The sequence below is a fragment of the Daphnia pulicaria genome, chromosome 6 (genome assembly GCF_021234035.1).
Source record: "Daphnia pulicaria isolate SC F1-1A chromosome 6, SC_F0-13Bv2, whole genome shotgun sequence".
Classification (NCBI taxonomy): domain Eukaryota; kingdom Metazoa; phylum Arthropoda; class Branchiopoda; order Diplostraca; family Daphniidae; genus Daphnia; species Daphnia pulicaria.
The window spans coordinates 10,423,714-10,449,098 of NC_060918.1; the positions used below are offsets into that span (position 1 = coordinate 10,423,714).

The window sequence follows — 25,385 nt, forward strand, 5'->3', positions numbered from 1 at the left end:
TGCTGAGTAATTTATTTCACTCTGCTGAGAGAAGGAACGCCAGCAGTACCATTACTCATTTTGTAGAGTACCGGTATGTCACCAGTCCCCGGCCCGCACATAAAACACCCTCACCTATGCAACGCCTTGTTTGTTTTTGGTTTTCTCTTACAATTTTTTTTTTCTCCTTTTTTACCAGGCGGGTCAAGCGCCCACATCTGTACATACGCGCAATGCACGTGTAGGTTCCACCATATTCTTCCAATTTGACTCACACCATCTGTGCACATATAAAAAGGCTTGTCAACCGGGAGCAATATTCCCAGTTGGACACGACGATTTAACCAGGACGTGTGCTGAAATCGACGTTCAATTTTCTATTCGTTTTACCTTTTTTCCACTTCGAGCTGGCCTCTATTCTATTTCGCTTCTTATCAAGAGCTTCATCTATCGGTTATCGACTCAACTGAGTACAGGGTCTCCTTTGTAAACACCAGTGCCCATATTGCGAAAGCGAGGCCAGCTGACAGACGGAAACTGACTCACCGGGAAGTGACTGCTGTAAAACAGGCAACAACTGAGCAGACAAAAAACAGACGGGACTAGCAGTCGACTCAAAATGTTGGTTGGCACAATAACAAGCTTCGTGTCATACTGTTGCACCAGTCGGACCGAACGATTCAACGCCGTTTTCCTCTTGGTCTTGGTCCTTGGATTGCTTCACCCATTTGCCATGGACGCTCAGCAAACACCACCCAATGTCATCAGCGAAATTCGAGATGCTCTGGCTGGCCACAAAGAGCTGAGTCGAGTCGTCAGTTACCTGAATCTGGGAGAAAAAGAATTCTTGCAGAATTTGTCTGGTACAGGTTTGTCCATTACTGAGACTTTCATTTTTGATTTATTATCTCTAACAATGATTATTGCAGGAACACAATTCACCTTTTTTGCTCCGACAAACTGGGCATTCGTACGAGTTATGCCCATGGACATTGCCGATCCTTTCTACGTCGACTCCAAGTTGCGTCAAGACGTTTTCCTTCATCATTTCGTCCAGCGTTCATTGACAAAAGATGATCTGCTTAATAATTCCGAAATCGTGATGGCCGATCAAAAACCCAGCACTTTGACGAACAGTGGTTCGAAAGGTAAATAGAGACTATCAACAGCCTTATCGTGCCCTTGATGAAATGATAACAATAATGATTTTACCATTTGTTTCATGTTCGCAATTGAATCGGACTCTGTAACGTCACCACTCCTTCAATCGACGTAGCCGACGGTGCTATTCAAATCAACAAAGCCAACATCAATCTAGAGCCCGTTTTCCTCGGCTCTAACATGGGCGTCATCTACATTGTTGACAGGGTTTTCGCCACAAATCAGCAGATTGAAGAAGCCATAAGGCGGCATCCAGCCGTCGAGACTCCATGGGGTCCCATCGACCCATCATCACACCAGGGCAATGTCAACAATCAAGACGTGGAAAGTCAAACGGTTGTGGTTGATCTTGTCGAAGAATTTCTAAGAGAGCAAGCTGCCGCTGCAGTGGCCGGACAGCAGCCTTAGTATTATATAACGCTTTTACATTGGTGCGGGTCCGTCTTTTCTATTAATATTTTTAGCATCACATAGATCCCCCCCCCCTTTTTTTTTTCTTAAATTGTACAACGAATACGCACCGTGATGTCCTTTATCGATTCCTATTGGTCTCCATCTAATCATACATTTGACGACGGATGCAAATAATTTGGTTTAAATTGGGCTGACAGATTTTTATATTCATTATTATATTATAAGGCTAATACTTGCGCGATTAGCTATTTTTCAATATGTAATCCACAATACAATCAGTGTGCCTATAAGGAAATTGAGAAGATCCGTTCAATTCGTCAAAAATCGATTTTTGGTCGAAAATTATTAGGAATGGTTTATTGCAAATAATTCAAGACAAATTTAGATATTCCGTGAACTAACAGGAGATTGGCGAAGGAGATACCCATCCACCAAACGCCCTTTCCAGCTCAGCTGCAACGGCCAGAGTCAGGTGATCGTTGCGCAAATTACCAATCACCTATTTAAACCACACAAAAAATGTCAGGTATTAATTCCTTAGTAGCTTATTAGAAAAAAACAATTGACTGTACTTGGACTCCTAATGGAACGCCCCATGATCCAAGACCAAGTGGCACCTGAGTGATAGGAAAGCCGAGAATGTTGAAAATCGCCACATAGGCAAAGTCGAAAGGCCTTGTTAACGATTGATTGTGATAAAAGGAAGCAGTAGGATGGGGTGGAACTAGTAGAACGCCATCATCTCCCAAAAGTTCCTGCCCAAAGTGGATGGAGCGGAATTTTTCTTAACACCTTCTATGGAAATTATCACTGATTGTTATTGATTACCTGTAGCTCTTTTTTTAACTCATCGCACATTTCAATCATCTTCACAGACAGCGGATGCGTTGAAGGAGGACACAGTTTCTCCAGTAATCCCATAGCAAGTGCAAATAATGTGTGCTCACATTGTCCAACACAATACTTGAGAAACTCGGCAATCAGAGAAATTTGTCCCTTTTGAATTAAAACCTTTAGTCTTTTTTTTATCCTCGAGGAAAGTCATTAGTTGAACAGTATTTTGGTAAGATACCTTTCCCATAGCCAATTCTGCAACGAATGGTGGATTACCAGCGGCGGTCATTTTGACGGACCACATTTCCATCGCATGGTACAATTTTGGGAATTTCATCTAACGACAACCAATGACAATTGGTGAAATTTTAAGCGCATTTAATTATTGTCTTTGCTCCCAAAGTTGATTTCCTCCTCACCTTTTGAACAGGGACATTGTAAGTTTTCTCGATATGTCGCACTACTTTTCTCTGAGCCTCTTTTAAATCGGGATGTACGCGGCTCAAAATCGGATTTTTACCAAAATGTTCCACGTAGAAGTAGCGTATTTTGGACAAGGAAACCTAAAATGTGAAATGGGAATTGGAAATTGGAAATCGAGTGTAATACTAACTGTAGTGTTACCTTCTCATCTAGTTTCAATTTCTTGGTATTGTCAGCCGCTAGGATGCGGTACATTGGAAGCAAATCTGAACAGAATCGACTCATCGGACCGGTTACCAAGTAAGTCTGAAGAACTTTTCCCGCCACTGGTTGTTGTTCGTGATTACTTACAATTCCTATAAATTTTGAGCGTATAATGTATTGACCTAATTGACAGAACAAAAAGATTGCTCTACCTGAAGTTGGTTTGTGGCCGAAGATTCCGTTGAAAAATGCTGGTAAGCGGATCGATCCACCAATATCGGAACCTTTTTGGAAAATATGCTAACTTTTGAACTATCGACATTATAAGATAATCACTTAAAATAAAGTCATCACATTGAAGACGATCCATCTTATCGATATTACCCGATATTACATTGCGTTGTATAATACGTAAAAAAATTAGTAAGCTGAAGGTAGGGGAAGGTTGGGTATACCTTTTAAAAAAAGGTTCTTTCGTGAACCCTTCCCTGATCGTAGTTTCCTGACCCTTCCTCTTTTACATCACAAAAATTCGCACCCAAAATGAAGCTTACTAGCTTAGTGGCAGTAGTGTTTTGTCATTAGTCGAGTCAGGTATGCTGGTGCATTTCTCTGGGGCGTGTATGAATTTTTGTTTGCAAGCGTTTTCGTTTTGTGATTTTGTGTGTAACTTGTGTGTAACTTCTGTTAAAAGTGCTTACAGTGCTGTAGTTCCCTCAGTCATTGCTCGTGATTGTTTTGATACTGTGATAGACGTGGAAGGTAAATTTCGGTGAATTCTGGACGGGCTAAACCAATTTCCATTTTGGTAAGTCGCGCTTAATGTAATTATTCTTCAATGGGTCCATGCCATTCATGGGTCCTGCTAGTTATTCCGCCGTCTCACGTCCCTTAAGCCATAAGTCCCCAAAGTTCCGTCTCATATTGTAAAGGGATCAAAATTAGAGATCATTTTAAAATTACCGATTCCGAAGGGAGAACCACCAGATGCAAGAAGACCGGCCTTATAAACAGATGTAAACGTACTAAATTAATTCTCCTATTCGTATTTTTTACGTCGTTTACCTCTCCACCAGATGAGCCTCCAACTGTTCTGTTGGTATCGTAGGGATTGCGCGATCGACCGTAAACGTTATTGAGAGATTCCCACCACATGCAAAGTTCGGGTACGTTCGTGATTGCCAACATGATAGCTCCAGCTTTCTTCATGAGAGCGACAACATCCGAATCAAATTGGCCAATCAAGTCTTTTCGTTTCACTAGGCCGGAAGTATAGTGCAATCCTAAACAATCCGCACGTGCGTACCGAGCGCAATGCAAGGAGAAGAAACTCGGTTCAATTAGTTTACTTACAATGCCGTTCACGATTAGAGTTTACCGGCTACAGAAAAGCAATCTTTAATGGTGAAAGGGACTCCAAGGAATGGAGTCTCCAATTCTAAGGTTTCTTCATCCTTTTCTCCGGATTGAATTAATTTGTCCGCCTTTTGAGCCTCCTTCAATGCCAGCTGAAACCGATTATCAACAACGCAGTTGATGATTGGGTTGACGGCTTTGATTCTATTGATAAAAACGCTGACGACTTCTTCACTGGTTATCTAATAAGGCAAACTTTCATCTTTAAAAATTGAAATGGATTTTTAATTGGGAAAAGTTTCACCTTCTGTGTCCTGATTTTCTTGGCTAAGCTCGTTGCACTCTCTAACAAGATCGGGTCTTCTATGGCAGGTAGTTGGGTTTTCTCTTTGTTTCGGTAAATGAACCAATATATTGCATCGGAAATTATTTGGACGATTCCGAAAAACACGGCGAGAAGAAGCCTAACAAACCAAGTTTTATTTTTAACGCTTTCTTCTTGGCACCAAACTTGCGAGTTCGCCATTTAAATGTTTGGCTAGCTATTAGATTTCTCGAGGAAACTTATTTGCAGCTTCTTTCTTTAAACTGCGGTACACGGGTGGCATGAAATGAGGATCCACGCTCCGTCTTTATGCTGGCGTGCGTGTTTATCTACGGGGTTATCGCAACCTGATACCAGCGGATGGAAAATAAAAGAGATAACAAGTTCTGCTCTGTCCAAATATTATTTCAGTTTTTGAACAACAAGCCAGAGTAATAGACTCTGAACAAGCACTGTCAAAATAACAAACAATTAAAACTGCTTGCGCACTATGCACTTCGTCTCGTAATAATGTATCAGTCAACTTTGCCACAAAGCGCGATAAATGTTTGTTGAACCTAATTATCGCGGTTTCGTTATGTTAAAGGCCAACACGTTATTTCTTTTGGTACACATGTTAAGAAGTCAATCTCATATTGTGGTCACGTTATGTCTACTGCCTGTCTAAATGATGTGTTGGCAAGTTGAAATGTCCGTTTGTTATTAGCAAATTTCAATTTGTTGGCAGGTGGTTATAGTCTGGTTCTTGTGAGAGAATGCCTGATTGAGATCAAGATACCTGTATACCGCTGAACGAAAGGTTGAGAGATGATTAGTTTCGCCTAGCTCTTTTAGACTATGTTGCTCGTTGCAGCGCATTCCATACCGGAGTTCTTACATCTGGCGGTGTTGGTAGGCTATAACGATAGTCACCGCGTGATTTCAATACCATTTGTGTTACACTATAAAACAGCAAACATTGCCAAAGATCATATTTTCTTAATTTGTACAAAACACATTAACAGTATACAAATAATTTAGTTTTTATTTAAAAAGAAATTCAGTCTTTTGATTTAAAAAAATATATTCGCTAGATCAGTTCAAATCTCTCCTTTCACGTATCAAGTAGCCAGGATAAGATATAGTGATGAATCACGAATAAATCAGGAAGTGAATCAGAAAGTTATGTTGCGCAAGTTTAAAAAAAAAATTTTCAGAACTCCACCAGCGTGACGTGATACGTGACGCGCTGCTGATATGAGTGGTCACGTCGTAGCAGAACGAATTTATTTCACAGACCGACATACACCTTGCATCAACAGGTGTTTGTTTCAGATGGTCTTACCTTTTTCTCTAGTTAAACCAGATCAAATAAACAAAAATGCCTAAGGACAGGTTAGCGGAACTGAAGGTATCTATTCCTTAAAGCATCCAATTTTCCCTTCATCAGATTTATCAATTCAAAATTTTCCTGATTGCTGGTACTGGTTCATTGTTTGTATTTCCATGTAGGAAAAAAATGGAGAAAGTCAAGGAAGTGAAAGTGATGCTTTGTTGGAAGTGAGTGCACACCAGTCCACCAAAGTATTCTTTAATTATTATACTATTTACGTCACACATTATAGTTGCTGTAATATCCTTTTAAGTATTCACAAAAAACCAAAGGCATACAGGAATTACTTTGGACAGTTCAGCAACAAGTTAATGAAATAAAAGTGTTGCATGGAAATATCCTTTCTTCTTCTACAACTGAAAAAAGTAAACATAAACAAAATTTATCACATAGCTATATATGTAGAATAAATTAGAAGCAGTTATTAACTATGTGCAAATAATTTAGGTTCAAAGGAGAAATTGGAAAAGTTATCAAAATTAATCACTACCAGTATGACTCAAATAGGAAAAGATTTGAAAGGTACTCTCATAATTGATTGTCAAACTTTAATTCTATTCCTAAAAGCGCGTTTATTGAACATCAAGATTTGAAATTGTCATCATCAAAGGATTTCGGCAATAAAAAACTGTCCGAAACGGAATTTCGAATGGTTAGCAACATGCAATCCTCTCTCACAAACAGGTCTTATTATTTTTCCTAAACTCCTTTTAAGACGCCGTTTGTGGATGACTTTTATTCAACAAACTATTTTAGATTTCAGGGAATTTGGGAAGATTTGTGTTCTACTCGAACCATGTATGAAGACAAATGTAAAAGACGGATTCAGCGTCAACTAGAAATTGGTCAGTGGTTTTTTTTCTACCCTTAGTGACTGTAAAGTTGTTGACTTTTATAGTGGCTAGACAAAATTTACTTTTATTTAGCCGGCTACAATATGGGTGACGATGAAATTGAAGCGGCGTTGGTCAGTGGAGTATCCGTGTTTTCGAAAGAGGTATTACATAGGCCTACTTATATTTTGTTGATCTCGTTATTGTATTAAATGACGAATTAGTTTGGAGAGTGTGAAGCGGCAAAACTGGCTCTCCGCGACTTAGAAGATCGGCATGAAGAACTGCTTGCCTTGGAAAAGAATATTCAGGAAATGCATGATTTGTTCGTTGAGCTTAACCTTTTGGTAGAGTGTCAGGTATTTTTAAAATCTTTAATAATTCACTTCTTTTAATGTCGCGAAAATAATACTATGATGTGCACAGGGAGATGTGATTGACAGCATAGAAATGAACATCACTCAAGCGGCAATTCAGGTGGATGACGGTAAAATTTGTCTAGAAAAAGCAAAACAGAAACAGTCCTCATTCCGAAAGAAAAAGATTATTTGCATTGCTCTTGCTTCTGTAGCAGTGATCTTAGCTGTTGTGATTGCTCTGTCTGTTCTTCTTGGTTAGATTTTTTAGTCCAGTATTTTATTACAGGGATCTTTTGTGCTTTACGATAAAAAAAGTAACGAAAACACTCCAGAAGCACTAAGCGTGATTGACATTTATGAAATTTGAAATTATTTTTACCTTAAAATTGTTACGTGTATGTCTCTCGATAAAATCTGTTCACATTAGTAAACTAGTAAACTTTGAAATTCTGTTGTTATTTAAATTTTTTATTTGTATTGCTATAAGTAGATTGCACAATGATAACGGTAAACATATTAACGAAATTATGTTTCGTATTATCACCTTGATTTTAAAAGAAAGCGGAATATATTAATTGCGCCATTATAATTATAGCTTCCTTTGACTTGATAGAAACCCTTTAAGGCTAAAAGTAGGAATTTTGTGTTCATTTTCCGAGGTTTGTTAAAGACCCATGGAATGAATCAGCAATTTACGGCCGAAGGAGATACCCAACCGCCAAAAGCCCGTTCAAGTTCAGCTGCGACTGCCAGAGTATGATGATCATTATGCAAATTGCCGACAACCTAGTAATGGGTAAAAGTAGCAGTGATGCATGCAGATTAGAATCGCAAAAATTTATTATTCGAATTACTTGAACTCCTAATGGGACGCCCCATGAACCAAGACCAAGTGGGACTTGCGTGACGGGGAAACCGAGCACATTAAAGATTGCTGTGTAGGCAGCGTTGAGTGGTTTCGTTAACGGCTGATTGTGGTAGAGTGCCGCAGTTGGATGTGGTGGAACTAGTAGAACGCCGTCATCACCTAGTAATTCCTGAAAAGTCCAAAGGGTTTAGTGAATGAACGAAAACCCCTTTTGAAATGTTAAAAGAAGAAGAAATTAATATCGATTACCTGTATCTCGCGTCGTAGTTCATCGCACATTGCCAACATTTTTACGGATGTTGGATGCGTTGAAGGAAGGCTAAATTTTTCCAAGAACCCCATAAAAAGTCCAGGCAAGGTGTAATCAGACTGTCCAACACAGAATTTCAACAACTCTAACCCAACAGAAACTTGGCCCTAAAAGATTATAGAAAAATAGTTATAATTTTCACTTTCGGTATAGATAGGAAGGCTTCAGACCACACCTGTCGCATTGCCAATTCCGCCACAAACGGCGGATTACCACCAGTACTCATTTTCACGAACCAAATTTCCATTGCGTGATAGAATTTTGACATTTCAACCTAAGTAAATTTAAATGAATTTGTACCTTTTTTTTCTTTTAATGATTTCAATGCCTACCTTCGAAACAGGGATGTTGTAAGCCTGCTGAAAATGACGCACTACTTTCAACTGAGCCTCTTTTAAATCCGGATGTACACGACTCAATAGCGGGATATTGCCGAAACTTTCCATATAGAAATATCTCAGTTTAGAAACAGAAACCTTTATTTAATGGGAAATTAAGTAGGTATTTCTAAATATGAAGATTGCTTTATAATGACTAAATTTCATTACCTTTTCATCTAACTTGAGTTTATCTATGTTACCAGCAGCTAAGATTCTGAACATTGGCATCAAATCGCAACAGTAGCGACTCATTGGTCCCGTAACCAGAAATGTCTGTAAAACTTTCTCAGCTACTGGCTGTTGTTCATAGTTACTGACAATTTCTAAAATCAAAACACGATATTTTTGGATTTATTCGTCAAGATATCCAATTAATTGATGAGAATATTTACCCCTTGTAGGCTTATGTCCAAATATTCCATTGAAGAACGCTGGCATACGGATGGATCCGCCAATGTCAGAACCTTTCGAAATTATGTAAATAGTTTCAGTATTGTGGTATTAAATAGGTTATGATTTGGTAGGCTAGTTACCGATTCCGAACGGAGAACCACCAGAACAAAGTAGTGCGGCCTAAAAATGGAATTTAAAAAAAATTAATGGCCGTATATAATATGGTCAATTAATCGGTACTGCACCTCTCCACCAGACGAACCACCAACTATTCTATTTGTATCGTAGGGGTTCCGCGATCGACCGTATACATTATTGTTCGATTCCCACCACATGCAAAGTTCGGATACGTTGGTAACTGCCAAAATTATCGCACCTGCTTTTTTCATCAAAGCCACAACATCCGAGTCAAATTGGCCAATCAAGTCTTTTCGTTTCACTAGGCCAGCAGTGTAGCGTAAGCCTAATTTACAAACAACACAGAAATTTATTGAAAAATAATACAGTGTTTGTGGCAAATTACTTCTATACCTGTCACAGAAAAACAATCCTTAATGGTAAATGGAACTCCAAGAAAAGGGGTCTCCAGCTCAAGAGTTTTTTCATCCTTTTCCCCAGATTGAATCAATTGGTCCACTTTTTTAGCCTCTTCTAATGCTAACTCAAATCGATTGTCAACAACACAATTGATGATTGGATTGACAGTTTTGATTCTGCCAATGAAAACCCTTACTACTTCTTCACTGGTTACCTATTAAAAAATTGCATTAAGAGACACATCAAATGTTACGCTACAACCAGAATTTCTTGATGGAACAACTAGATATACCTTACGAGTTCTGATTTTCCTGGCCAGACTAGAAGCGCTCTCTAGCAAGAGGAGATTATCAAATGCAGGGAGAATTGTTTTTTCTTTCTTTTTGTGTATAAGCCAAAACACCATATCTGAAATTATCTCAATGGTCCTGTAAAACACTGTTAGAATAATCCTAACAAACCAGGCTTTGTTTTTCACTTTTTCTTTTTGACACCATGCTTGTGAGGCCATTTTATGGGCAGGAAATATTTAAAGGATATTTAAAGGAGAAAGTTCAATCAATCTACGTTAACGAATACAGTCAATAAGTAACAAGTGTTCGAGTTACTCAGAACAATGACGAACTTTTATTTTTTGATCTGATAATCCAGTGATCTACTATCAATAAAAAACTACTGATTAATAATCACAAGGTGCTCTATCTTAACCGGGCTCTAATACTTTTATCATCGAATCTCAAATCTCAATTGTGACATTCACTTCCATTCCCCTTGTTTTGGTATTTAACGCGTCATCTTGCGGTAAATGTTTTTACTAATTTTTACTATGAAAACACCACCACACCCTTTCGCCTTTCGCAACTCCACCACACACAACACAATTCTGTTAATCAATCAGTCAATCACCAATCATAATCATATTCAATGGAGAATACAAACTATTAACAGAGGGTTTCATCCTTTCGCTGTTGTATTCCTATTTTCAAAGAAAGGCAAGTGCTGGTACACGGCACAACACAGAAAAGATTTTTTTAAAGAACATTTCAGAGCATTTTTTAATAAGTAATGACCCAAGAAACGCTCTTCCAAACAATACAGGGTTTTATTTTGTTGCGGGAAACAGCAAGTAATTAACTGCAAAATGAACGCCACTCTAGTGGAAAAGTAGATAAACAGAAAAGATGGTGACAGCTAGAGCAAACGTTCGATACAGGAAGAAAATTGGGCAACTTTACAATAACTCAGCAGCTCTTCCGTCAATTTCGTAACCGCCCCCACTCGCATGTTTTCTTCCAGCAAGTCAAAAATATTCAGTCATCAAAGTTTTGAGAAAGAAGAAAATTAGCAGCCAAGTTTTCGTTCTTCTCACACGCAAAATAAGCCTGTACTACCAAATGTTCAGGGAAGCCCAATGCCTTCAACTGTAAACAAATAAAGACATTGATTTAAATTATATACATAAAACTACTAATATTGTATACCCTCTCTATGGCTTCCTTATCTTGGGGTGTAACATGTATGACACCAGGAGCAAAATAGTCTCCAGCACCTTCTTCCTGGCCCTGACGAGGTGACTCTGCTGCTCTTCCGCTTCCCGTTCCTGGTTGAGCACCGCTAGCAGGTGTAACGCTAGCTGATCCTGCTGTGCCTGAAGAGGGCTCAGTCAACATTCGAAAGAAGGCTGCTTGATTTTGTGAAATCATTTGAAGAAGTGCAGGGTTTGTTTGACCAATTTGTTGCAAAATAGCATTCAGAAGAGATGGATTCTGTTGGACGACCTACAGGAAAAATACATAATTCAAGTACATGAATCAAGAAACTTAATGGGTAAATATACTTGTCGCATTTGCGCGAACTGAGGTTGACTGCGCAGGAAAGCAAGGGGATCTTCACCAGGAGCAAGCTCGTCGCCTTCTTCACCCTCTCCTTCCATCGATAATGCAGCTTCCGATTGCCCTCTTCCACCAAGAATGAATTCGAGTGCTGCTTCATCGGGACCTTGACCACCACCACCCGGGGCACCTTCACCAACGTCCGCTCTGTCAGGTATGCCAGTCAGAAGATACTCGACCGCTCTGTCGGGGTTGTTAAAACTGGCCCTAAGAGCCCGTTCGACCTGCAAACATACAGTTCATGTTTTACTCAAGACAACACTTAACTGGACATGACACATACCTGATCACGAGGATAGCCCATATCCATAATGTTCTGAACCATTTGATTGTAATCATCCCCAACAATCAGTGCTGATTCAGCAGCCAATAACCTATAATCAAAAAAATTAGAATATTTCAATTGTTGTTTAAACTTTTACATACCCTGTTGAAACAGAAGCATCTCCTTGTGGAGCTGCCAATGTAGGTGCTGGAGCTGCAGCTGGTACTACAACAGGAGCAGGTGTGGCCGCTGGCTGTGTTGTGGTCTCAGCTGGGGTAGTAGTAGCTGGTTCACTAGCCTTGGGCTTGGTAACCATAATGACGATAAACTTTTTCTCATCAATTCCATGTTCAGACAAAACACTAACATCATCAAGTATTTTCCCTGTAAAAAAAAACAAAAAGCTGTCAGCTTACCTAATAAATTACAATGCACGTCACTTTCAAATTTAACCTGCATAGATGAGCTTCTGACCGACAGCTGGATAATCAACACCCTTTTCTTTCTCTATCTTTTCCTTTAGAGTTTTGACCTATGTTATAGTAACCAAGTTAAAAAAATGCATGACTCAACTAAATGCTCAACGTCGGTTGTAGCCGGGAGATCAAGTTTTTTACCGTGCTGGAAGGATCAATTTCAATTTGAAACGTAGTATTCTGAAGGGTTTTGAACGTCACCAACATTCTCTGTTTTCGATTCCGATGCTGTCTTTGAAAAATTCGTAAATTTGTTTTTGAGGAAACTGATGGAAACACCGTAATTACACCGAACTTTTTTTACCAAAAAATCACGTCAAAGTCGCCAATCCGCCATGCATTTAAGACGTTGCCAAACTCAATGGATGAACACACAGCTAATGAGATAAATTTTTATTTTATCAAGTTTATGCCTTAAAAATATTTTGAAAACTTAAATTTCTTAGGAGATGTATATATCATTCTTAATTTAGATAAAAATTTAAGAAGTATAGAATTATTGCTCTGGCAACATGGACACAGCCGACATTCCATCCGGTCATGAAGTGCGACCGGATTTGTTTCTGCTACTGTCAGAATAACAAATTTGCCCTTGAAGTTAAATAGAAATGCCAAGAAAGCCTTTATTTTGTTTCTTGTAATTTTGTAAATATAATAAAATTAAGCTACTGCCATAATGAGTCTTTCAACGCTTTTCCACCAGCTACTTAGTTCTTCTCCTGTCCCGTATCACCCGATACTAGCAATTGTTAAAGGACTTCGAAATGGAGCCGTGTAAGTAAAACATGTTTGGTATTTTATTAGAATGTTTTTGGTAGGTACCTTCGTCGTTTGCAACTCTAGGCTTGAATCGCTCGATTATTATTAAAAGTTATAATTGTCTTATCTGTCAGGTTGATTTTTTTACCATGAATGTGTGCATCAGCAATAAAATGTAGGGGCTAATAATGCTTAGATAGACACTGATTGCTACAGTGAACTTGCTATCAATTTACTATTCATATACATCAATGTAATCTTAACTACAAATTACATGACTTAATCAAATCAATTATGTAATTCTTGCAAATTTATATAAACTATGTATATCTCAAGCTAAGTATTAATAGTTAATAGCTCTGCCAGTTGAGAGTTTAAAAAATATATTTATAACCATTGCTTTTCGAATTTATGCAGATATGGAGCCAAAATCCGATTCCCGCATGCGATGGTGATGACTTTTTTATTCAGAAGTGGCTCATTAAGAGACAAATTTGCCTGGATTCTGCGTGCTACTTATACTCACTCAAAAAATTTAGCCACCTTCGTTTTGATCTACAAAACCCTGATGGCTATTATGCGGCGTGTGGAGGGAGGTAAAGGCAACGTTCATCCATTCATATCAGCTTTCATCGGCGGTTATTTCGTTTTTGGCACTCATGATAAAATCAACGAACAGGTATCATGTGAAATATTTTGCAGATCCGTTTTTACCGGGAAAACGTTAATATCTATTTTTGTTTGGGCAGATTGTACTCTATTTGTTGTCGAGAATTACAGTGGCCTTTGCGAAACTTGCTGTTAAAGAAGGTTATATCAGCAAGCCAAATTTCGAAGTTTGGCCTTGGTTTGCTGCTTTTGTTTGGGGATCGGTTTTGTGGCTTTTCGAATTCCATAGGTATGGATTAAATAAGTACATAAAAGCAATAGATTATGAAGGCTTATTTAACTTTGGTTTATAATCTGTTACAGGTGGACATTGCAGGATAGCTTGAGAAGTTCTATGGTCTATCTGTATGATGACTCAGACGTTTTCAGCAATTTGAAAAATTTTCTTTGGCATAATAAGTGAAATCTACAATGAGATTTTAAAATTTTTCTTAATTAAATATAGACTGGGTTTGTTTTGGTATGTGGAATATTACGAATATATAGGGATATTTTTTTTTGTATTTAAACTGTGTACATTATATGTGCTGGAAGCGATTCAGGGCAAACTTGTGACCAACAACTCCTCCATTGCTATGATCAACGAGAGGTAAAACAGTAAGTTTCTTCTTTTGTAAGTTGGCATCATATTTTGCCTAAATGAAATTATATCTCGGTTAATTTCAGGTTATCATGTCGCAATTATATGCTAAGATTACTTTATTGTAGTAGAGAACACCGAAAATGGCAAGTGCCATTCCTGCCACGTTGGTAGAGGTCACCGGATTGCGCAACATGAACAGCGAAAAACTGATCACTGCGATTCGTTTGGAGGCATTGGCCACAGCGTAAGTCAATGGGGTAACTAATAAATAACCCCGAAATAAATTAAAACATGCTTGAGAAATCTCTTTCTAAAAATAAGTAAAAGTAATCCCCACCTAAGTGAAGTAAACTGAAGGCCACTACGTTCTGAAGCCAATTTAACAGTCCATCGAGAAAGAGGTAGGTGAAAATCATGAACATATTAGTCTCCGGTTCCTTTAACAATAAAAAAAAAAAAAAAAATTATCGTACATCTTGTGGAAGAAAAACCATTCATAAAGAGCTTTCTGAACTCCTTGTCACTTACGATGTTTGTGTGTTGAATGATTTTCCATAAATCAAAAATTGCCCAGACTGGAGTGAACATCAGTAGAGCAAGTTGGCCTAACTAGAACAAATAATTTATGAAATTAAGCCATGTACCGAAAAACCAACAATATTAATGTAACACCATGTGAAGGAGTCTTAAATGATGGACTCCAGTGTCGTGTAAGACTTTTTTACTAAAAATATTCTGCAAGCTGAAACCGCACCTAAATTTGAAAAAAAAATTTTTGTCAAATTGAACAACAAATAAGTTAAATTTTAATTTCGTACGTCGCAACTAAAGCACTCCACATTCCGATTACATCGAAAGATATTTCAGTAACGGTAGCTATTGCCACTCCCATGATGATTGGAATCAAAGATAAATAGACCTTGAAATGAAATAAACAGTACATTAATTGAATTACTAAATGTCAAGATGAAAGTGAATTAAAATTACAGGTAATGTTTGTTTTTCTCCCATAAGGACCCTGGACAGTACCACTGTGAATAGTGGCATTGAGGCTTTCACTATATTATAGTAAACAAATGGGCATTAGCAAAAATAATGAATACATCTTAAAGTACAATCAAGCTTTATTTCAATTTGGTTATTTGTTGTTGTATATTTTTATAGGAGCAGTCTACTGGCTTAGTACCTGTGTGGGCAAATGAAACAGGAACCTTCCATATACTAATATGGGAGAAGACCGATGAAAGGAACTTTCCAAATGCAAGAGGGATGATCAATTTCCAATAGTAATCTTTAGAAAAGCTGCTTTGTAGGCCTGGGCGAATATTCCAGCATTGAAGAAGAGGACCAGAATAAAGAGAAATGGAGAGCAGCTGGACCATTGTTAATGTCATTGGATAAGGGAATTCGTTTAAAACCCATTTCCCAATTACATTGTTGCTGGATGAGATGAGATACCTTTAAGGAATGGAAAAACAAACTTAAAGCTGACCTGGTTCAGATCAAAATAATTGAAGAAATGGGAGCACAAACCAGAAAACACATAAAATAACAATACGGGTTGCTTCACGTATTTGTCGACGATCCGTCATGATTGATAATCAATTGAACTAACTGTACAACTTATATTACGGTAATATTTTCACTTTCACGTCATTTAATGTAATGTCAAAGTGTGCAAACTTAAGATCAACAAACACACCGAATAGTGATCGGCGTTCCAGCTGAATAAATTATAAAAAAAATTCCACGTCGGACGAAGCGGTTGTCATGGGAACTAATGTCACTTTAATCTTTCGTTTCATAAATTATTTTGCGGAAATTTTTTTATCTGGAAATTCTTAAAAAAAATTCTTTCAATTATTGACAAAATATTCTTAAGAAGTTTCGAATTTTCTTTCATTTATGAGAAATAGAGCAACTTGCAGTCAGCTGCCTGCTCAAGATACCTACTGTTTAGCCGTCCTTATTTTATTTTTTATGCATTTGGGTAGTCAATGTTGTTAACGAAGAAGGAAGAACCCTTGTTGAGATCACGGAGGCCACCTTCTATGCCTAAAAACAACAGTAAATTCTGTACTGAAATAACGTTTCCAACATCCTGCAGTGATTCTAATCTCAGGTTTGTTGTGATTTTCATGAAATAATAGCAGATAGGATATTAATGAGAGAATGAACTTTAAACATGATAAAAAAGATGGTTTAGTTTCTCCTTTTTTGTCTGGCTAATACCACCTCATGTTGTGTTAACAAGTGTGTGAGAATGTATTGTTTTTGTTTTGATCAGCAGGATGAGTTTTCTCAAGCAAGAAGGTTCCAAAAGTCGTTCAAGTATTTCAAGTATTTCTTCATCCACATCCACACTTGGTTCTGGATCAGTCTCTGGTTCTACAGTAGCTTCCTCAGCAGACTTGGCTAGCTTCTTTGAATGCCCAGTTTGTTTCGAGTATGTTCTTCCACCAATCCTACAATGCCCAAGTGGTCATCTGGTATGATTTTGTGTGTTTTCTTGTTACATAAATATTTTAGACCATCAACTAAAATTTCTCAAATATTTTTCTTTCATTGCCTAAAAAAGTAGATTTCATTGACTAAATAATAATTTCAAACAATTGTGTAGGTCTGTTCCAACTGTAGACCAAAACTCACCTGCTGCCCAACCTGCAGAGGACCCTTAGGTAGAGATTGACCAGAACAAATATTTAGTGCCCAATTCTTAAATAAATGTTGATATTTAGGCAATATAAGAAATTTAGCTATGGAAAAAGTGGCTTCCACAGTTTCTTTTCCTTGCAAATTTTCTACTTCTGGATGCCAGTTTACAATGTTGCACACAGCTAAAGGAGATCATGAAGAGACTTGTGAATATCGACCTTATTCTTGTCCGTGTCCGGGGGCGTCCTGTAAATGGCAAGGAGCTTTAGAGCAAGTAATGCCCCATTTGCTCAATCAACATCGATCTATCACGACTCTCCAAGGTTGATACATTTTTTTTTTTAACATTCAATCCAACATTTATTAACTATTGATTTTAAACTTGTTTTGTTTCAGGAGAAGATATTGTTTTTTTAGCAACAGATATCGCACTCCCCGGCGCCGTCGACTGGGTTATGATGCAATCTTGTTTTGGTCACCATTTTATGCTAGTGCTGGAAAAGCAAGAAAAATATGACGGGTTGCAACAATTTTTTGCTATCGTCCAATTGATTGGCACAAGAAAGCAGGCCGATAACTTTGCCTACCGGTACGTTTTAAAACTCCGATGTATTTCATTGACTCATGCGTTAATTATCTTAGATTGGAATTGAGCGGTCACCGTCGACGGTTAACGTGGGAAGCGACGCCACGCTCCATTCACGAAGGCGTATCTTCCGCCATTCTAAACTCGGACTGCCTCGTTTTTGACACCTCTATCGCCCAGTTGTTTGCTGAAAACGGCAATTTGGGTATCAATGTTACCATTTCTATGTGTTAATTTACTCCGAATTTGAGAGACACTCATTATTTCCTCTCGCCAAATAAGTTTGGTTGTGCTAATTAATTTCCCTTTTTCCCCCGTCGAGATGACAATGGCTCATTTTTAAAAATCGTGTTTCCCGTCTTTCGCATGTGTGTTACCGTATGTGCACCTGGACATCACAATTCACGAACAAGTGAAACAAAAAAAAACTGTTGTAAACGACTGTTTCCCTTCCCCCTTTCATTATTTTTTTTTTGTTCGAACAGAATTTTCTCTCATGTTGCCTTGTACAGTTTTGCTATTGCGATCAATGATCAATTATACGGCTCCATGTTCAAACGAAGCGATTCGTCAATTTACGCAATTATACGATAAGATTATGTTTCATGGTGTGCGATGAATATGTGATAATGTAGGTGACGACCATGGTGTCAGGTTCTGATAAGAAAAGGTCTCAGTGCCATTTTTTCCTCAAGTGATAACTGAGATATTTTTATAATTGTAGATTGTGACGCACAGTTGAAATCGAAATGGCGACGAGGATGTTCTTAATAATATGCCTGCTTTATGGTAAGACGAATAAGATATGTAAAATTTTCTTTTGTTCGTAACGTTTTGTGTTTGCTTTAATAGTGGGATTGACTAGAGCAGAAGATATTGATTTTGGTGACCCGAACACTTGTACTCTTCAAAATAAGGAATGTCAAGTAGACTTGAAGGTAGATTGTCAGAGTGAACTGTCTGGATTTATACAGACTCCCAATTTTCCAAACAATATGATTTCTTCTCAATCCGGAAAGGTAAAGAAATCAAGAACCGAGTTTCATGTATTTTATTGCATACGTAATTTATTTTTAACAATTGTTCTAGTACCGACTAACAATTTCATCGTGTGAAAATTCACAAATTACCTTGATCCTGACGGACGAGGATTTTTTTCTGGGACCAGATGCTAACACATTTTCGGTCGGTAACGGTCTTGTAATTGGTGCTAACAATATCCCACCGGAGCTGAGTGGTAAGGAATCCAATCTTTATAGATAGAATGTACTACTAAATATATTATAGATTTCAATAATCGCCGCTTGTAACTAAGTTGATCCCCAAAAAACACAATCGCTCAAATTTCATCAGGTTGATGGGTTGTTCATGTAGTCTACGATATTACCTAAAAATAAGGTTGTTATTAGGTTCTAGTGACGGTGGAAACGAGCTACCAAATGGTGATCCGACCTATGAGTATGAAAGTGCCTCCAATGAACTGTGGATGGAGGCCAACCTGCTGGCATATCGGTCAAACTTCAAAATCCAATACAACATTACAGTCTTGAGTATAAACATATATTATTTGATTTGCATTGACAATTTCAAGTTAAATTATATCCTTATTTATAGCTTCAAATATCCACAATTATAACGAAACGTCAGGAAATATGACTTCTCCCGGTTATGGAATATCTTACCCATCTCAAACAACAGAAGATATACATGTGATTGATGTCACAGATGTGGCAGGGGAATATGTGGACCTGTTACTCACAGTTAATGTACTGGACATTGCAGGCATCAACGGGGACTACATCAAACTTGGACCTGGTTATTCTCCTAGTTCTTGCATATTTATTGTATTTAAAAAAATTCGTATTTTTCGCTTCGTTACAGGGTCGGAACCTTCGGTTGATAAGAGCGCAGTTGTCCTCTCGTGGCGTGTTAACAAAGGAGTTCAATTTTTGATTGATGGACCTAAAGCTCATTTAGTTTTTAATGTTTTACGACCCGCCGACGCTGAACAGGTTTCCGCAAAAGGATTTTTCATCTCCTACCAAGTGATTGGTAATTACAACAGAAGTAGTTGATGGTGACGGTAAAATATAATTTGTTTTGTTTCAATTATATAGAAAAGAATTTGACAACAGCAGCGCCCATGACCACACCTATGCCTACAAGCCCCACGCCTTTGCCATTTGATCCAGATATCCTTTTAACTGATGTTGTCTACCACACCTATGTGGGCGCCGAAGCATCTTCACAGCTGGCAGAAATTTTGCAGATGTATGCCGAGTCATCGGGAATGCTGGAAAAAGGCGAAATAGTTCCAAATTTAACGTATGAGCGATTTTTCTTCTATTCCAACGAACATGGTATATTGAATTAAATTGCTTTCCTTAGTGCTGTCGGTACTGTCCAAATAGTTCAAGTTGAGAACTGTTATCATGGATGGAATGTCGATATGGACATCTGCGGTCTGACGCATGTGATTGTCCGCGCGTTTTACCAAAAAACAGGAGAGACTGATGTCACTTACGCCTTCCCGACCGAAGAAGTAAAAAAAGCTGTAAGGGAGTATGGCTACATTCACGAAGTCGTCCTGCCAGAAGACTTGGCCAACTTGTACTGGATCTTTGTTGGTGTCGTCCTTATTCTAATTATTTTAATCCTCCTTGGGTTATTAATCGCCTGGCGGCAAAAAATGCGTCGTGACGCTAAAAAGTAACAACATTTTTCATTAGATATTTTTGAAATTACTTAAGACATGATTATTTTAATCACTTATAAATTTTTTTGGTTAGGCGAAGAAAGTATCACGAAATAAAAAATGATAATCATTCTGTAGGCGCCGACAGTGACATTTCTATCACAGGCGTTGGCAAATCAAGTCGCTTTGAAATGAATTCTGGTGTTGATAATCCAAATTTCGTTATTGACGTAAATTGTTTGCAACACATTTATTTTGTTTATCCTAAATTCAAACTCATTCGTTAATTTAACAGGAACAAGAAAATGGTCGCCCCGTAATGGTTTACGATCCGGAGAAAGGAACATTTTATTCACGAAACAGTCACAGACCTACTTATCAAGAGAAAAATGTGGATCAGGGACCAGCTCGATCAGCGGCTGTACTAAATGTTTCACCCATCACCAGCAGTTTCCAACGCCAGAATGGAATCAATAGAGATCAAATAGCGAATGAGGGGAACGATATGTCATCTATCATGCCACCACTTCCCGCCGTACCTAAACGTGGAATCTTGAAGACTAAATCTAACAGCAGTCCGACCAACCGCGAGTTTCCCAACATTTCTTCTATTCCAATGGAAGAGATGGAAGATGTTGTATTCGACAACGATACCTTTAAAAACATGCAACAACGTCGATACTCTCCTGCGTCTTCATCGTCGGATACGATAACATCATCATCAAGGTCTAGTAGTAGAGTGAACTCCATCTCCACGGATCAACAGTATGAATTGCATGATGTTGTACAATTTTAAAACAATATTCGTACATTATTTGTTTCAGGATTGGATCACATGTTTTGTACGGTATCACATTGACGGATTTTGATTCAGAAGAAGAAATTGAAACAAATTTTTAAAAACAATTTAATAATCAACGCCTTATTATGACGCCTTATTATTTTATTATTATTTTTACTTATTCGTCTTTAAGAGGCCCATTTTTAGAATTGTAATTGATTTTCGCAGACAAGACATTTAATAAATCAAATAACTGAATTGAGTTTTAATACTGTTATTAGTTCAAATCCGTGTAAAAATAGTAATTTCGTAATTTCCCGCTTTACGCCATCTAGGTAGTGGTTATGTCACTACGTCGGTAAAACATTTTCTATTTTCACCGACAGGCAGATAACTTCGTTCAGACGATTTTTAAATCTAGAGAAGTCATTTTCAACCGTTCACTCACAAATTTTCAGTAAGTTATTTTATTATATTCGTCGGAATTACCATAGGAATAAGTTTGCATGAATGTTGTGTTGATAGATGTGCTTAGAAGTAGTTGTCAGGTGAGACAAAGTATTTTTAAAATCATTCTGGTTATTTCTATTTGACCATGTGCTATAGTCATGCACAACTTTAATAGAGAAGTAAATTAAAACAAAAATCAGTTGGTTGTAACATCGGTACATCTTTTAATAATTTCCCTCCGAAATTCTGAATGATGTTTCAGTGTCTTATGAGCCTCATACTGAAATGATGATTCACGATTTTCTTGTATTCTTGTGTGACAGGAATGGAGATCAATGATGCAAATTTATCAGAACTATTAGGTCATCTTCAAAAGACGCTATCACCTGATGGAGTTACAAGAAAATCAGGTATATTACACAATTATTCTTTGTATTGACATAAATGCATGATTAATGTTTTTTTCATCAATAGCTGAAAAATGCCTTGAAAGCATTGAAGGCAAACAAAATTACCCACTGCTGCTTTTAAATTTGGTGGATAAAGATGGTGTTGACATGACACTGAGAACAGCTGGAGCTGTGACATTCAAGAATTACATTAAACGAAATTGGAAGGTTGAAGAAGATGCAGTAGATAAAATCCATCACTCTGATCGGGAAACTGTCAAACAGTTTATCATCAATTTAATGCTCAAAGCCCCTGAATCTATTCAGCGCCAGCTCAGTGACGCTGTTTCAATTATTGGTCGTGAAGATTTTCCTGCAAAATGGCCAAATTTAATTCAAGAAATGGTGGACAAATTTGGCACGGGTGACTTCCACGTTATTAACGGTGTGTTGCATACTGCCCATTCCATCTTTAAACGTTATCGCTACGAGTTTAAGTCTCAAGAATTGTGGACTGAAATCAAATTGGTTTTGGACAACTTTGCCAAGCCGCTGACAGACCTATTTATTACGATGATGGGTTTGGCTGCGCAACATGCTAATAATCCGGCAGCTGTAAAGGTCATCTATAATTCTCTGACCATCATTTGCAAAATTTTCTATTCGCTGAATTTTCAAGACCTACCCGAGCATTTTGAAGACAACATGAAATCATGGATGGAAAACTTTCTTGGTCTTCTTACCACCGACAATCCTTTACTGAAGAGTGACAGCGATGAAGAAGCCGGATTAGGCGAACAATTAAAATCACAAATCTGCGATAATATCAGTCTCTACGCTTCGAAGTATGATGAAGAATTTCGCCCTTATTTGCCTCAATTTGTCACTGCCGTCTGGAATCTTTTGGTTTCAACCGGCAAAGAGGTAAGACACCGCTGAATACTTATTTTTAATGAGTGGTTTTTCTAATGTTCAAAATCTCTTTCGTCTATAGGTCAAGTACGATTCACTCGTTAGTAATGCTATCGGCTTTTTGAGTTCCGTGGCAGAGCGACCACATTACAAAGACCTTTTCGCTGACCCTAATATCCTGAGTTCCATTTGCGAGAAGGTTATTTTGCCCAACATGGATTTCCGGCCATCGGATGAAGAACTCTTCGAGGACAACCCAGAAGAGTACATTCGGCGTGATATCGAAGGTTCTGACGTAGACACTCGACGACGAGCAGCCTGTGACTTAGTCAAAGCCCTTTCAAAATCCTTCGAGGCCCAGATGACGGAAATCTTTGGTCGGTACGTTGCTGTCATGTTGGAGTCGTACGTACAAAGCCCAGAAAAGAATTGGCGGTCAAAGGATTCTGCCGTTTATCTCATCATTGCGTTAGCCTCGAAAGGTCAGACGGCTCGACACGGCACGACTCAAACTAACCAGTTGGTAGATCTTGTGGATTTCTTCCGCACGCACATAGTGCCCGAACTGCAACAACCCAACGTTGACCGGCTCATGGTCTTGAAAGCGGATGCAATCAAATACTTGATGACTTTCCGCAACCACCTACCCCGCGAGGCCATCATTGTCTCGTTGAAACCCTTGGTGGACATGCTTCGTTCACCAAGTCTGGTCGTTCACTCCTACGCAGCCAATGCCATCGACAAATTGCTTATTCTCAAGGGAGCCGATGGATCGGCCTTGATTAAAGCAACTGATTTGTCTGGAATGGAGCAAGCATTGCTGGCAAACTTGTTCCATGCAATGACTCTTGCGGGATCGGAAGAAAATGAATACATCATGAAGGCCATCATGCGAACCTTTTCGTCGCTACAAGAAGCTGTTTTACCCTATCTAGGTCACACTTTGGTTGGCCTGAATCAAAAGTTAATGTTGGTGTCCCGAAACCCTTCCAAGCCACATTTCAATCACTACCTGTTTGAAACACTTTCGCTGTCGGTTCGCATCGGTTGCAAAGCTGATCGATCAGCCGTCGCTTCCTTTGAAGAAGGATTCTTTCCTTCTTTTCAGGAAATTTTACTTCAGGACGTACAGGAATTCGTCCCTTATGTTTTTCAAATTCTTTCTCTTATGCTCGAGTTGCGCGGTGGGCAGTCTGAAGTGCCTGAATCTTACATGGCTTTATTCCCTCATCTGCTGGTTCCAGTCCTCTGGGAGCGCCCTGCAAACATCCATCCATTAGTGCGTCTCCTTCAAGCCTTTATCCAAATTGGCAATCGTCAAGTTGTTGCGTCGCAAAAGCTTGAAGCCTTATTAGGCATCTTTCAAAAGCTAGTGGCCAGTAAATCTAATGATCACGAAGGATTTTACCTGCTGCAAAGCATGATTGAATATCTGCCCAAGGAAGCGCTTACGCCTTTCTTGAGTAAACTCTTTGTACTCTTATTCCAGAGGCTTTCATCCTCCAAAACAACGAAGTACGTCAAATCGATCATAGTCTTTTTCTCCTTGTTCGCCATCCGCTACAGTCCCACAGAGTTGATTGCCGTCATAGACGCTGTCCAACCGAAAATCTTCGCCATGGTTCTCGATCGTCTCATAGTACCTGATGTTCAACGCGTGTCGGGCACTTTGGAACGCAAAATTTGCGCCGTTGGACTCGCTCGTCTGCTCTGCGACACTCCCGAATGTTTTACAGGTATTTTTCTGACCTCTTTTAACATATATGTTGTATTGCTAACATTCAATTTGTAATTCTCAGGAGTGTACAGCACTTTTTGGGGGCCGGTGTTGGGGGCCTTGATTGGCTTGATTGAATTGCCAGAGGACGAGTCTGTGCCAGAGGACGAACACTTTGTTGAAATCGTGGACACACCTGGCTATCAGTCAGCTTTTTCCCAGTTGATATTTGTAGGCAAGAAAGAGCGCGACCCAGTCGCCGAAGTAGCCGACCCACGAGCTTATCTCGTTCAAGCACTGCACCGATTATCGACGCAGAATCCTGGTCGAGTCGGTCCCATGATTAGCGCTGCCTTGCCACCGGGGGCTCAAAATTATATTCAGCAGTATCTTCAGGCAGCGAATCTCTGTCTAGCTTGAAGGATGTTCATCTATTTCTCGTACCTTGTCATTTCTCAGTCGCTGTTGTGCTTTATCGTTTCATTCTGTATCGATCATGAATAAAATGCTGCATCTTTCGCACGAATTGAGAATATCCCATTTGGAAGTAGTTAACTGTTATCTAGTTAAACAGAGGGCGTTTTGCATCATGATGTAATTCAGTGTCCTTTTCCTGGTACCCTTATTTTAAAGAACGGGAAACTTTCACATCCTTATGAAATTTGGGTTTTACCAATGCCTTTGGGCCATCAGCCTGGATCTGTTCACGAGGTAATCCTTGATGGAAAAGTGTTAGAAATTAATTAAAAATAAATAAAATTTCAATTAATAATTTAATCCGATGTGATGAATTTACTCTTCATATGGA

General features: G+C 38.6%; 10 protein-coding genes across 13 annotated transcripts; 6 read left to right on the plus strand and 4 right to left on the minus strand.

The window, feature by feature from the left end:
• Positions 1 to 250: 250 nt before the first annotated feature.
• LOC124343326 lies at positions 251 to 1,849 on the plus strand. 2 transcript variants are annotated; one of them, XM_046796640.1, is made up of 3 exons: positions 251 to 842; positions 909 to 1,127; positions 1,256 to 1,849. In XM_046796640.1, exons 1-3 carry the CDS (start codon positions 599 to 601, stop codon positions 1,546 to 1,548), a joined length of 756 nt encoding a protein of 251 aa, XP_046652596.1. In that variant the 5' UTR covers positions 251 to 598; the 3' UTR covers positions 1,549 to 1,849. The 2 variants fall into 2 exon arrangements, with proteins under 2 accessions (XP_046652596.1, XP_046652595.1); XM_046796639.1 differs by having other exon boundaries at positions 259 to 848.
• LOC124343222 (fatty-acid amide hydrolase 2-like) lies at positions 1,641 to 5,348 on the minus strand. The gene is made up of 11 exons (XM_046796472.1): positions 4,676 to 5,348; positions 4,394 to 4,613; positions 4,081 to 4,298; positions 3,979 to 4,018; positions 3,228 to 3,299; positions 3,013 to 3,167; positions 2,808 to 2,951; positions 2,627 to 2,725; positions 2,383 to 2,550; positions 2,127 to 2,309; positions 1,641 to 2,053 (listed from the first exon to the last, which is right to left on the minus strand). The coding sequence occupies exons 1-11, from the start codon at positions 4,895 to 4,897 to the stop codon at positions 1,952 to 1,954; spliced, it is 1,623 nt and encodes a 540-aa protein (XP_046652428.1). The 5' UTR covers positions 4,898 to 5,348; the 3' UTR covers positions 1,641 to 1,951.
• Positions 5,349 to 5,908: 560 nt separating this feature from the next.
• LOC124343309 (syntaxin-1A-like) lies at positions 5,909 to 7,707 on the plus strand. Its single transcript, XM_046796612.1, has 9 exons — positions 5,909 to 6,086; positions 6,188 to 6,259; positions 6,322 to 6,433; positions 6,516 to 6,590; positions 6,656 to 6,752; positions 6,825 to 6,913; positions 6,995 to 7,065; positions 7,126 to 7,260; positions 7,328 to 7,707. The coding sequence occupies exons 1-9, from the start codon at positions 6,057 to 6,059 to the stop codon at positions 7,517 to 7,519; spliced, it is 873 nt and encodes a 290-aa protein (XP_046652568.1). The 5' UTR covers positions 5,909 to 6,056; the 3' UTR covers positions 7,520 to 7,707.
• Positions 7,708 to 7,713: 6 nt separating this feature from the next.
• Positions 7,714 to 10,527, minus strand: LOC124343223 (fatty-acid amide hydrolase 2-like). The gene is made up of 11 exons (XM_046796473.1): positions 10,041 to 10,527; positions 9,743 to 9,962; positions 9,457 to 9,674; positions 9,352 to 9,391; positions 9,211 to 9,282; positions 8,987 to 9,141; positions 8,771 to 8,914; positions 8,614 to 8,712; positions 8,378 to 8,545; positions 8,115 to 8,297; positions 7,714 to 8,046 (listed from the first exon to the last, which is right to left on the minus strand). Exons 1-11 carry the CDS (start codon positions 10,257 to 10,259, stop codon positions 7,945 to 7,947), a joined length of 1,620 nt encoding a protein of 539 aa, XP_046652429.1. The 5' UTR covers positions 10,260 to 10,527; the 3' UTR covers positions 7,714 to 7,944.
• Positions 10,528 to 10,700: 173 nt separating this feature from the next.
• Positions 10,701 to 12,739, minus strand: LOC124343280 (UV excision repair protein RAD23 homolog B-like). The gene is made up of 7 exons (XM_046796551.1): positions 12,523 to 12,739; positions 12,359 to 12,437; positions 12,067 to 12,289; positions 11,924 to 12,014; positions 11,586 to 11,864; positions 11,230 to 11,526; positions 10,701 to 11,169 (listed from the first exon to the last, which is right to left on the minus strand). Exons 1-7 carry the CDS (start codon positions 12,586 to 12,588, stop codon positions 11,059 to 11,061), a joined length of 1,146 nt encoding a protein of 381 aa, XP_046652507.1. The 5' UTR covers positions 12,589 to 12,739; the 3' UTR covers positions 10,701 to 11,058.
• Positions 12,740 to 12,893: 154 nt separating this feature from the next.
• On the plus strand, positions 12,894 to 14,312 carry LOC124343340 (peroxisomal membrane protein 4-like). The gene is made up of 4 exons (XM_046796661.1): positions 12,894 to 13,155; positions 13,558 to 13,819; positions 13,890 to 14,038; positions 14,113 to 14,312. The coding sequence occupies exons 1-4, from the start codon at positions 13,058 to 13,060 to the stop codon at positions 14,210 to 14,212; spliced, it is 609 nt and encodes a 202-aa protein (XP_046652617.1). The 5' UTR covers positions 12,894 to 13,057; the 3' UTR covers positions 14,213 to 14,312.
• Positions 14,293 to 16,145, minus strand: LOC124343295 (solute carrier family 35 member E1 homolog). Its single transcript, XM_046796585.1, has 9 exons — positions 15,926 to 16,145; positions 15,579 to 15,850; positions 15,380 to 15,450; positions 15,211 to 15,311; positions 15,065 to 15,146; positions 14,921 to 15,001; positions 14,730 to 14,829; positions 14,508 to 14,653; positions 14,293 to 14,444 (listed from the first exon to the last, which is right to left on the minus strand). The coding sequence occupies exons 1-9, from the start codon at positions 15,982 to 15,984 to the stop codon at positions 14,328 to 14,330; spliced, it is 1,029 nt and encodes a 342-aa protein (XP_046652541.1). The 5' UTR covers positions 15,985 to 16,145; the 3' UTR covers positions 14,293 to 14,327.
• Positions 16,146 to 16,336: 191 nt separating this feature from the next.
• On the plus strand, positions 16,337 to 18,195 carry LOC124343299 (E3 ubiquitin-protein ligase Siah1-like). Its single transcript, XM_046796592.1, has 6 exons — positions 16,337 to 16,514; positions 16,680 to 16,881; positions 17,013 to 17,070; positions 17,131 to 17,370; positions 17,444 to 17,636; positions 17,690 to 18,195. Exons 1-6 carry the CDS (start codon positions 16,390 to 16,392, stop codon positions 17,865 to 17,867), a joined length of 996 nt encoding a protein of 331 aa, XP_046652548.1. The 5' UTR covers positions 16,337 to 16,389; the 3' UTR covers positions 17,868 to 18,195.
• LOC124343181 lies at positions 17,772 to 21,371 on the plus strand. Of its 2 annotated transcripts, none has more exons than XM_046796398.1 (12): positions 17,772 to 17,838; positions 18,358 to 18,422; positions 18,486 to 18,652; positions 18,723 to 18,870; positions 19,043 to 19,183; positions 19,248 to 19,448; positions 19,515 to 19,685; positions 19,751 to 19,958; positions 20,022 to 20,342; positions 20,423 to 20,558; positions 20,624 to 21,093; positions 21,153 to 21,371. In XM_046796398.1, the coding sequence occupies exons 2-12, from the start codon at positions 18,383 to 18,385 to the stop codon at positions 21,226 to 21,228; spliced, it is 2,079 nt and encodes a 692-aa protein (XP_046652354.1). In that variant the 5' UTR covers positions 17,772 to 17,838; positions 18,358 to 18,382; the 3' UTR covers positions 21,229 to 21,371. The 2 variants fall into 2 exon arrangements, with proteins under 2 accessions (XP_046652354.1, XP_046652355.1); XM_046796399.1 differs by having other exon boundaries at positions 20,624 to 21,054.
• A 109-nt stretch (positions 21,372 to 21,480) lies between these two features.
• On the plus strand, positions 21,481 to 25,113 carry LOC124343146 (exportin-2-like). 2 transcript variants are annotated; one of them, XM_046796329.1, is made up of 5 exons: positions 21,481 to 21,566; positions 21,883 to 21,969; positions 22,034 to 22,872; positions 22,943 to 24,596; positions 24,660 to 25,113. In XM_046796329.1, the coding sequence occupies exons 2-5, from the start codon at positions 21,885 to 21,887 to the stop codon at positions 24,995 to 24,997; spliced, it is 2,916 nt and encodes a 971-aa protein (XP_046652285.1). In that variant the 5' UTR covers positions 21,481 to 21,566; positions 21,883 to 21,884; the 3' UTR covers positions 24,998 to 25,113. The 2 variants fall into 2 exon arrangements, with proteins under 2 accessions (XP_046652285.1, XP_046652286.1); XM_046796330.1 differs by having other exon boundaries at positions 21,543 to 21,657.
• Positions 25,114 to 25,385: the final 272 nt, after the last annotated feature.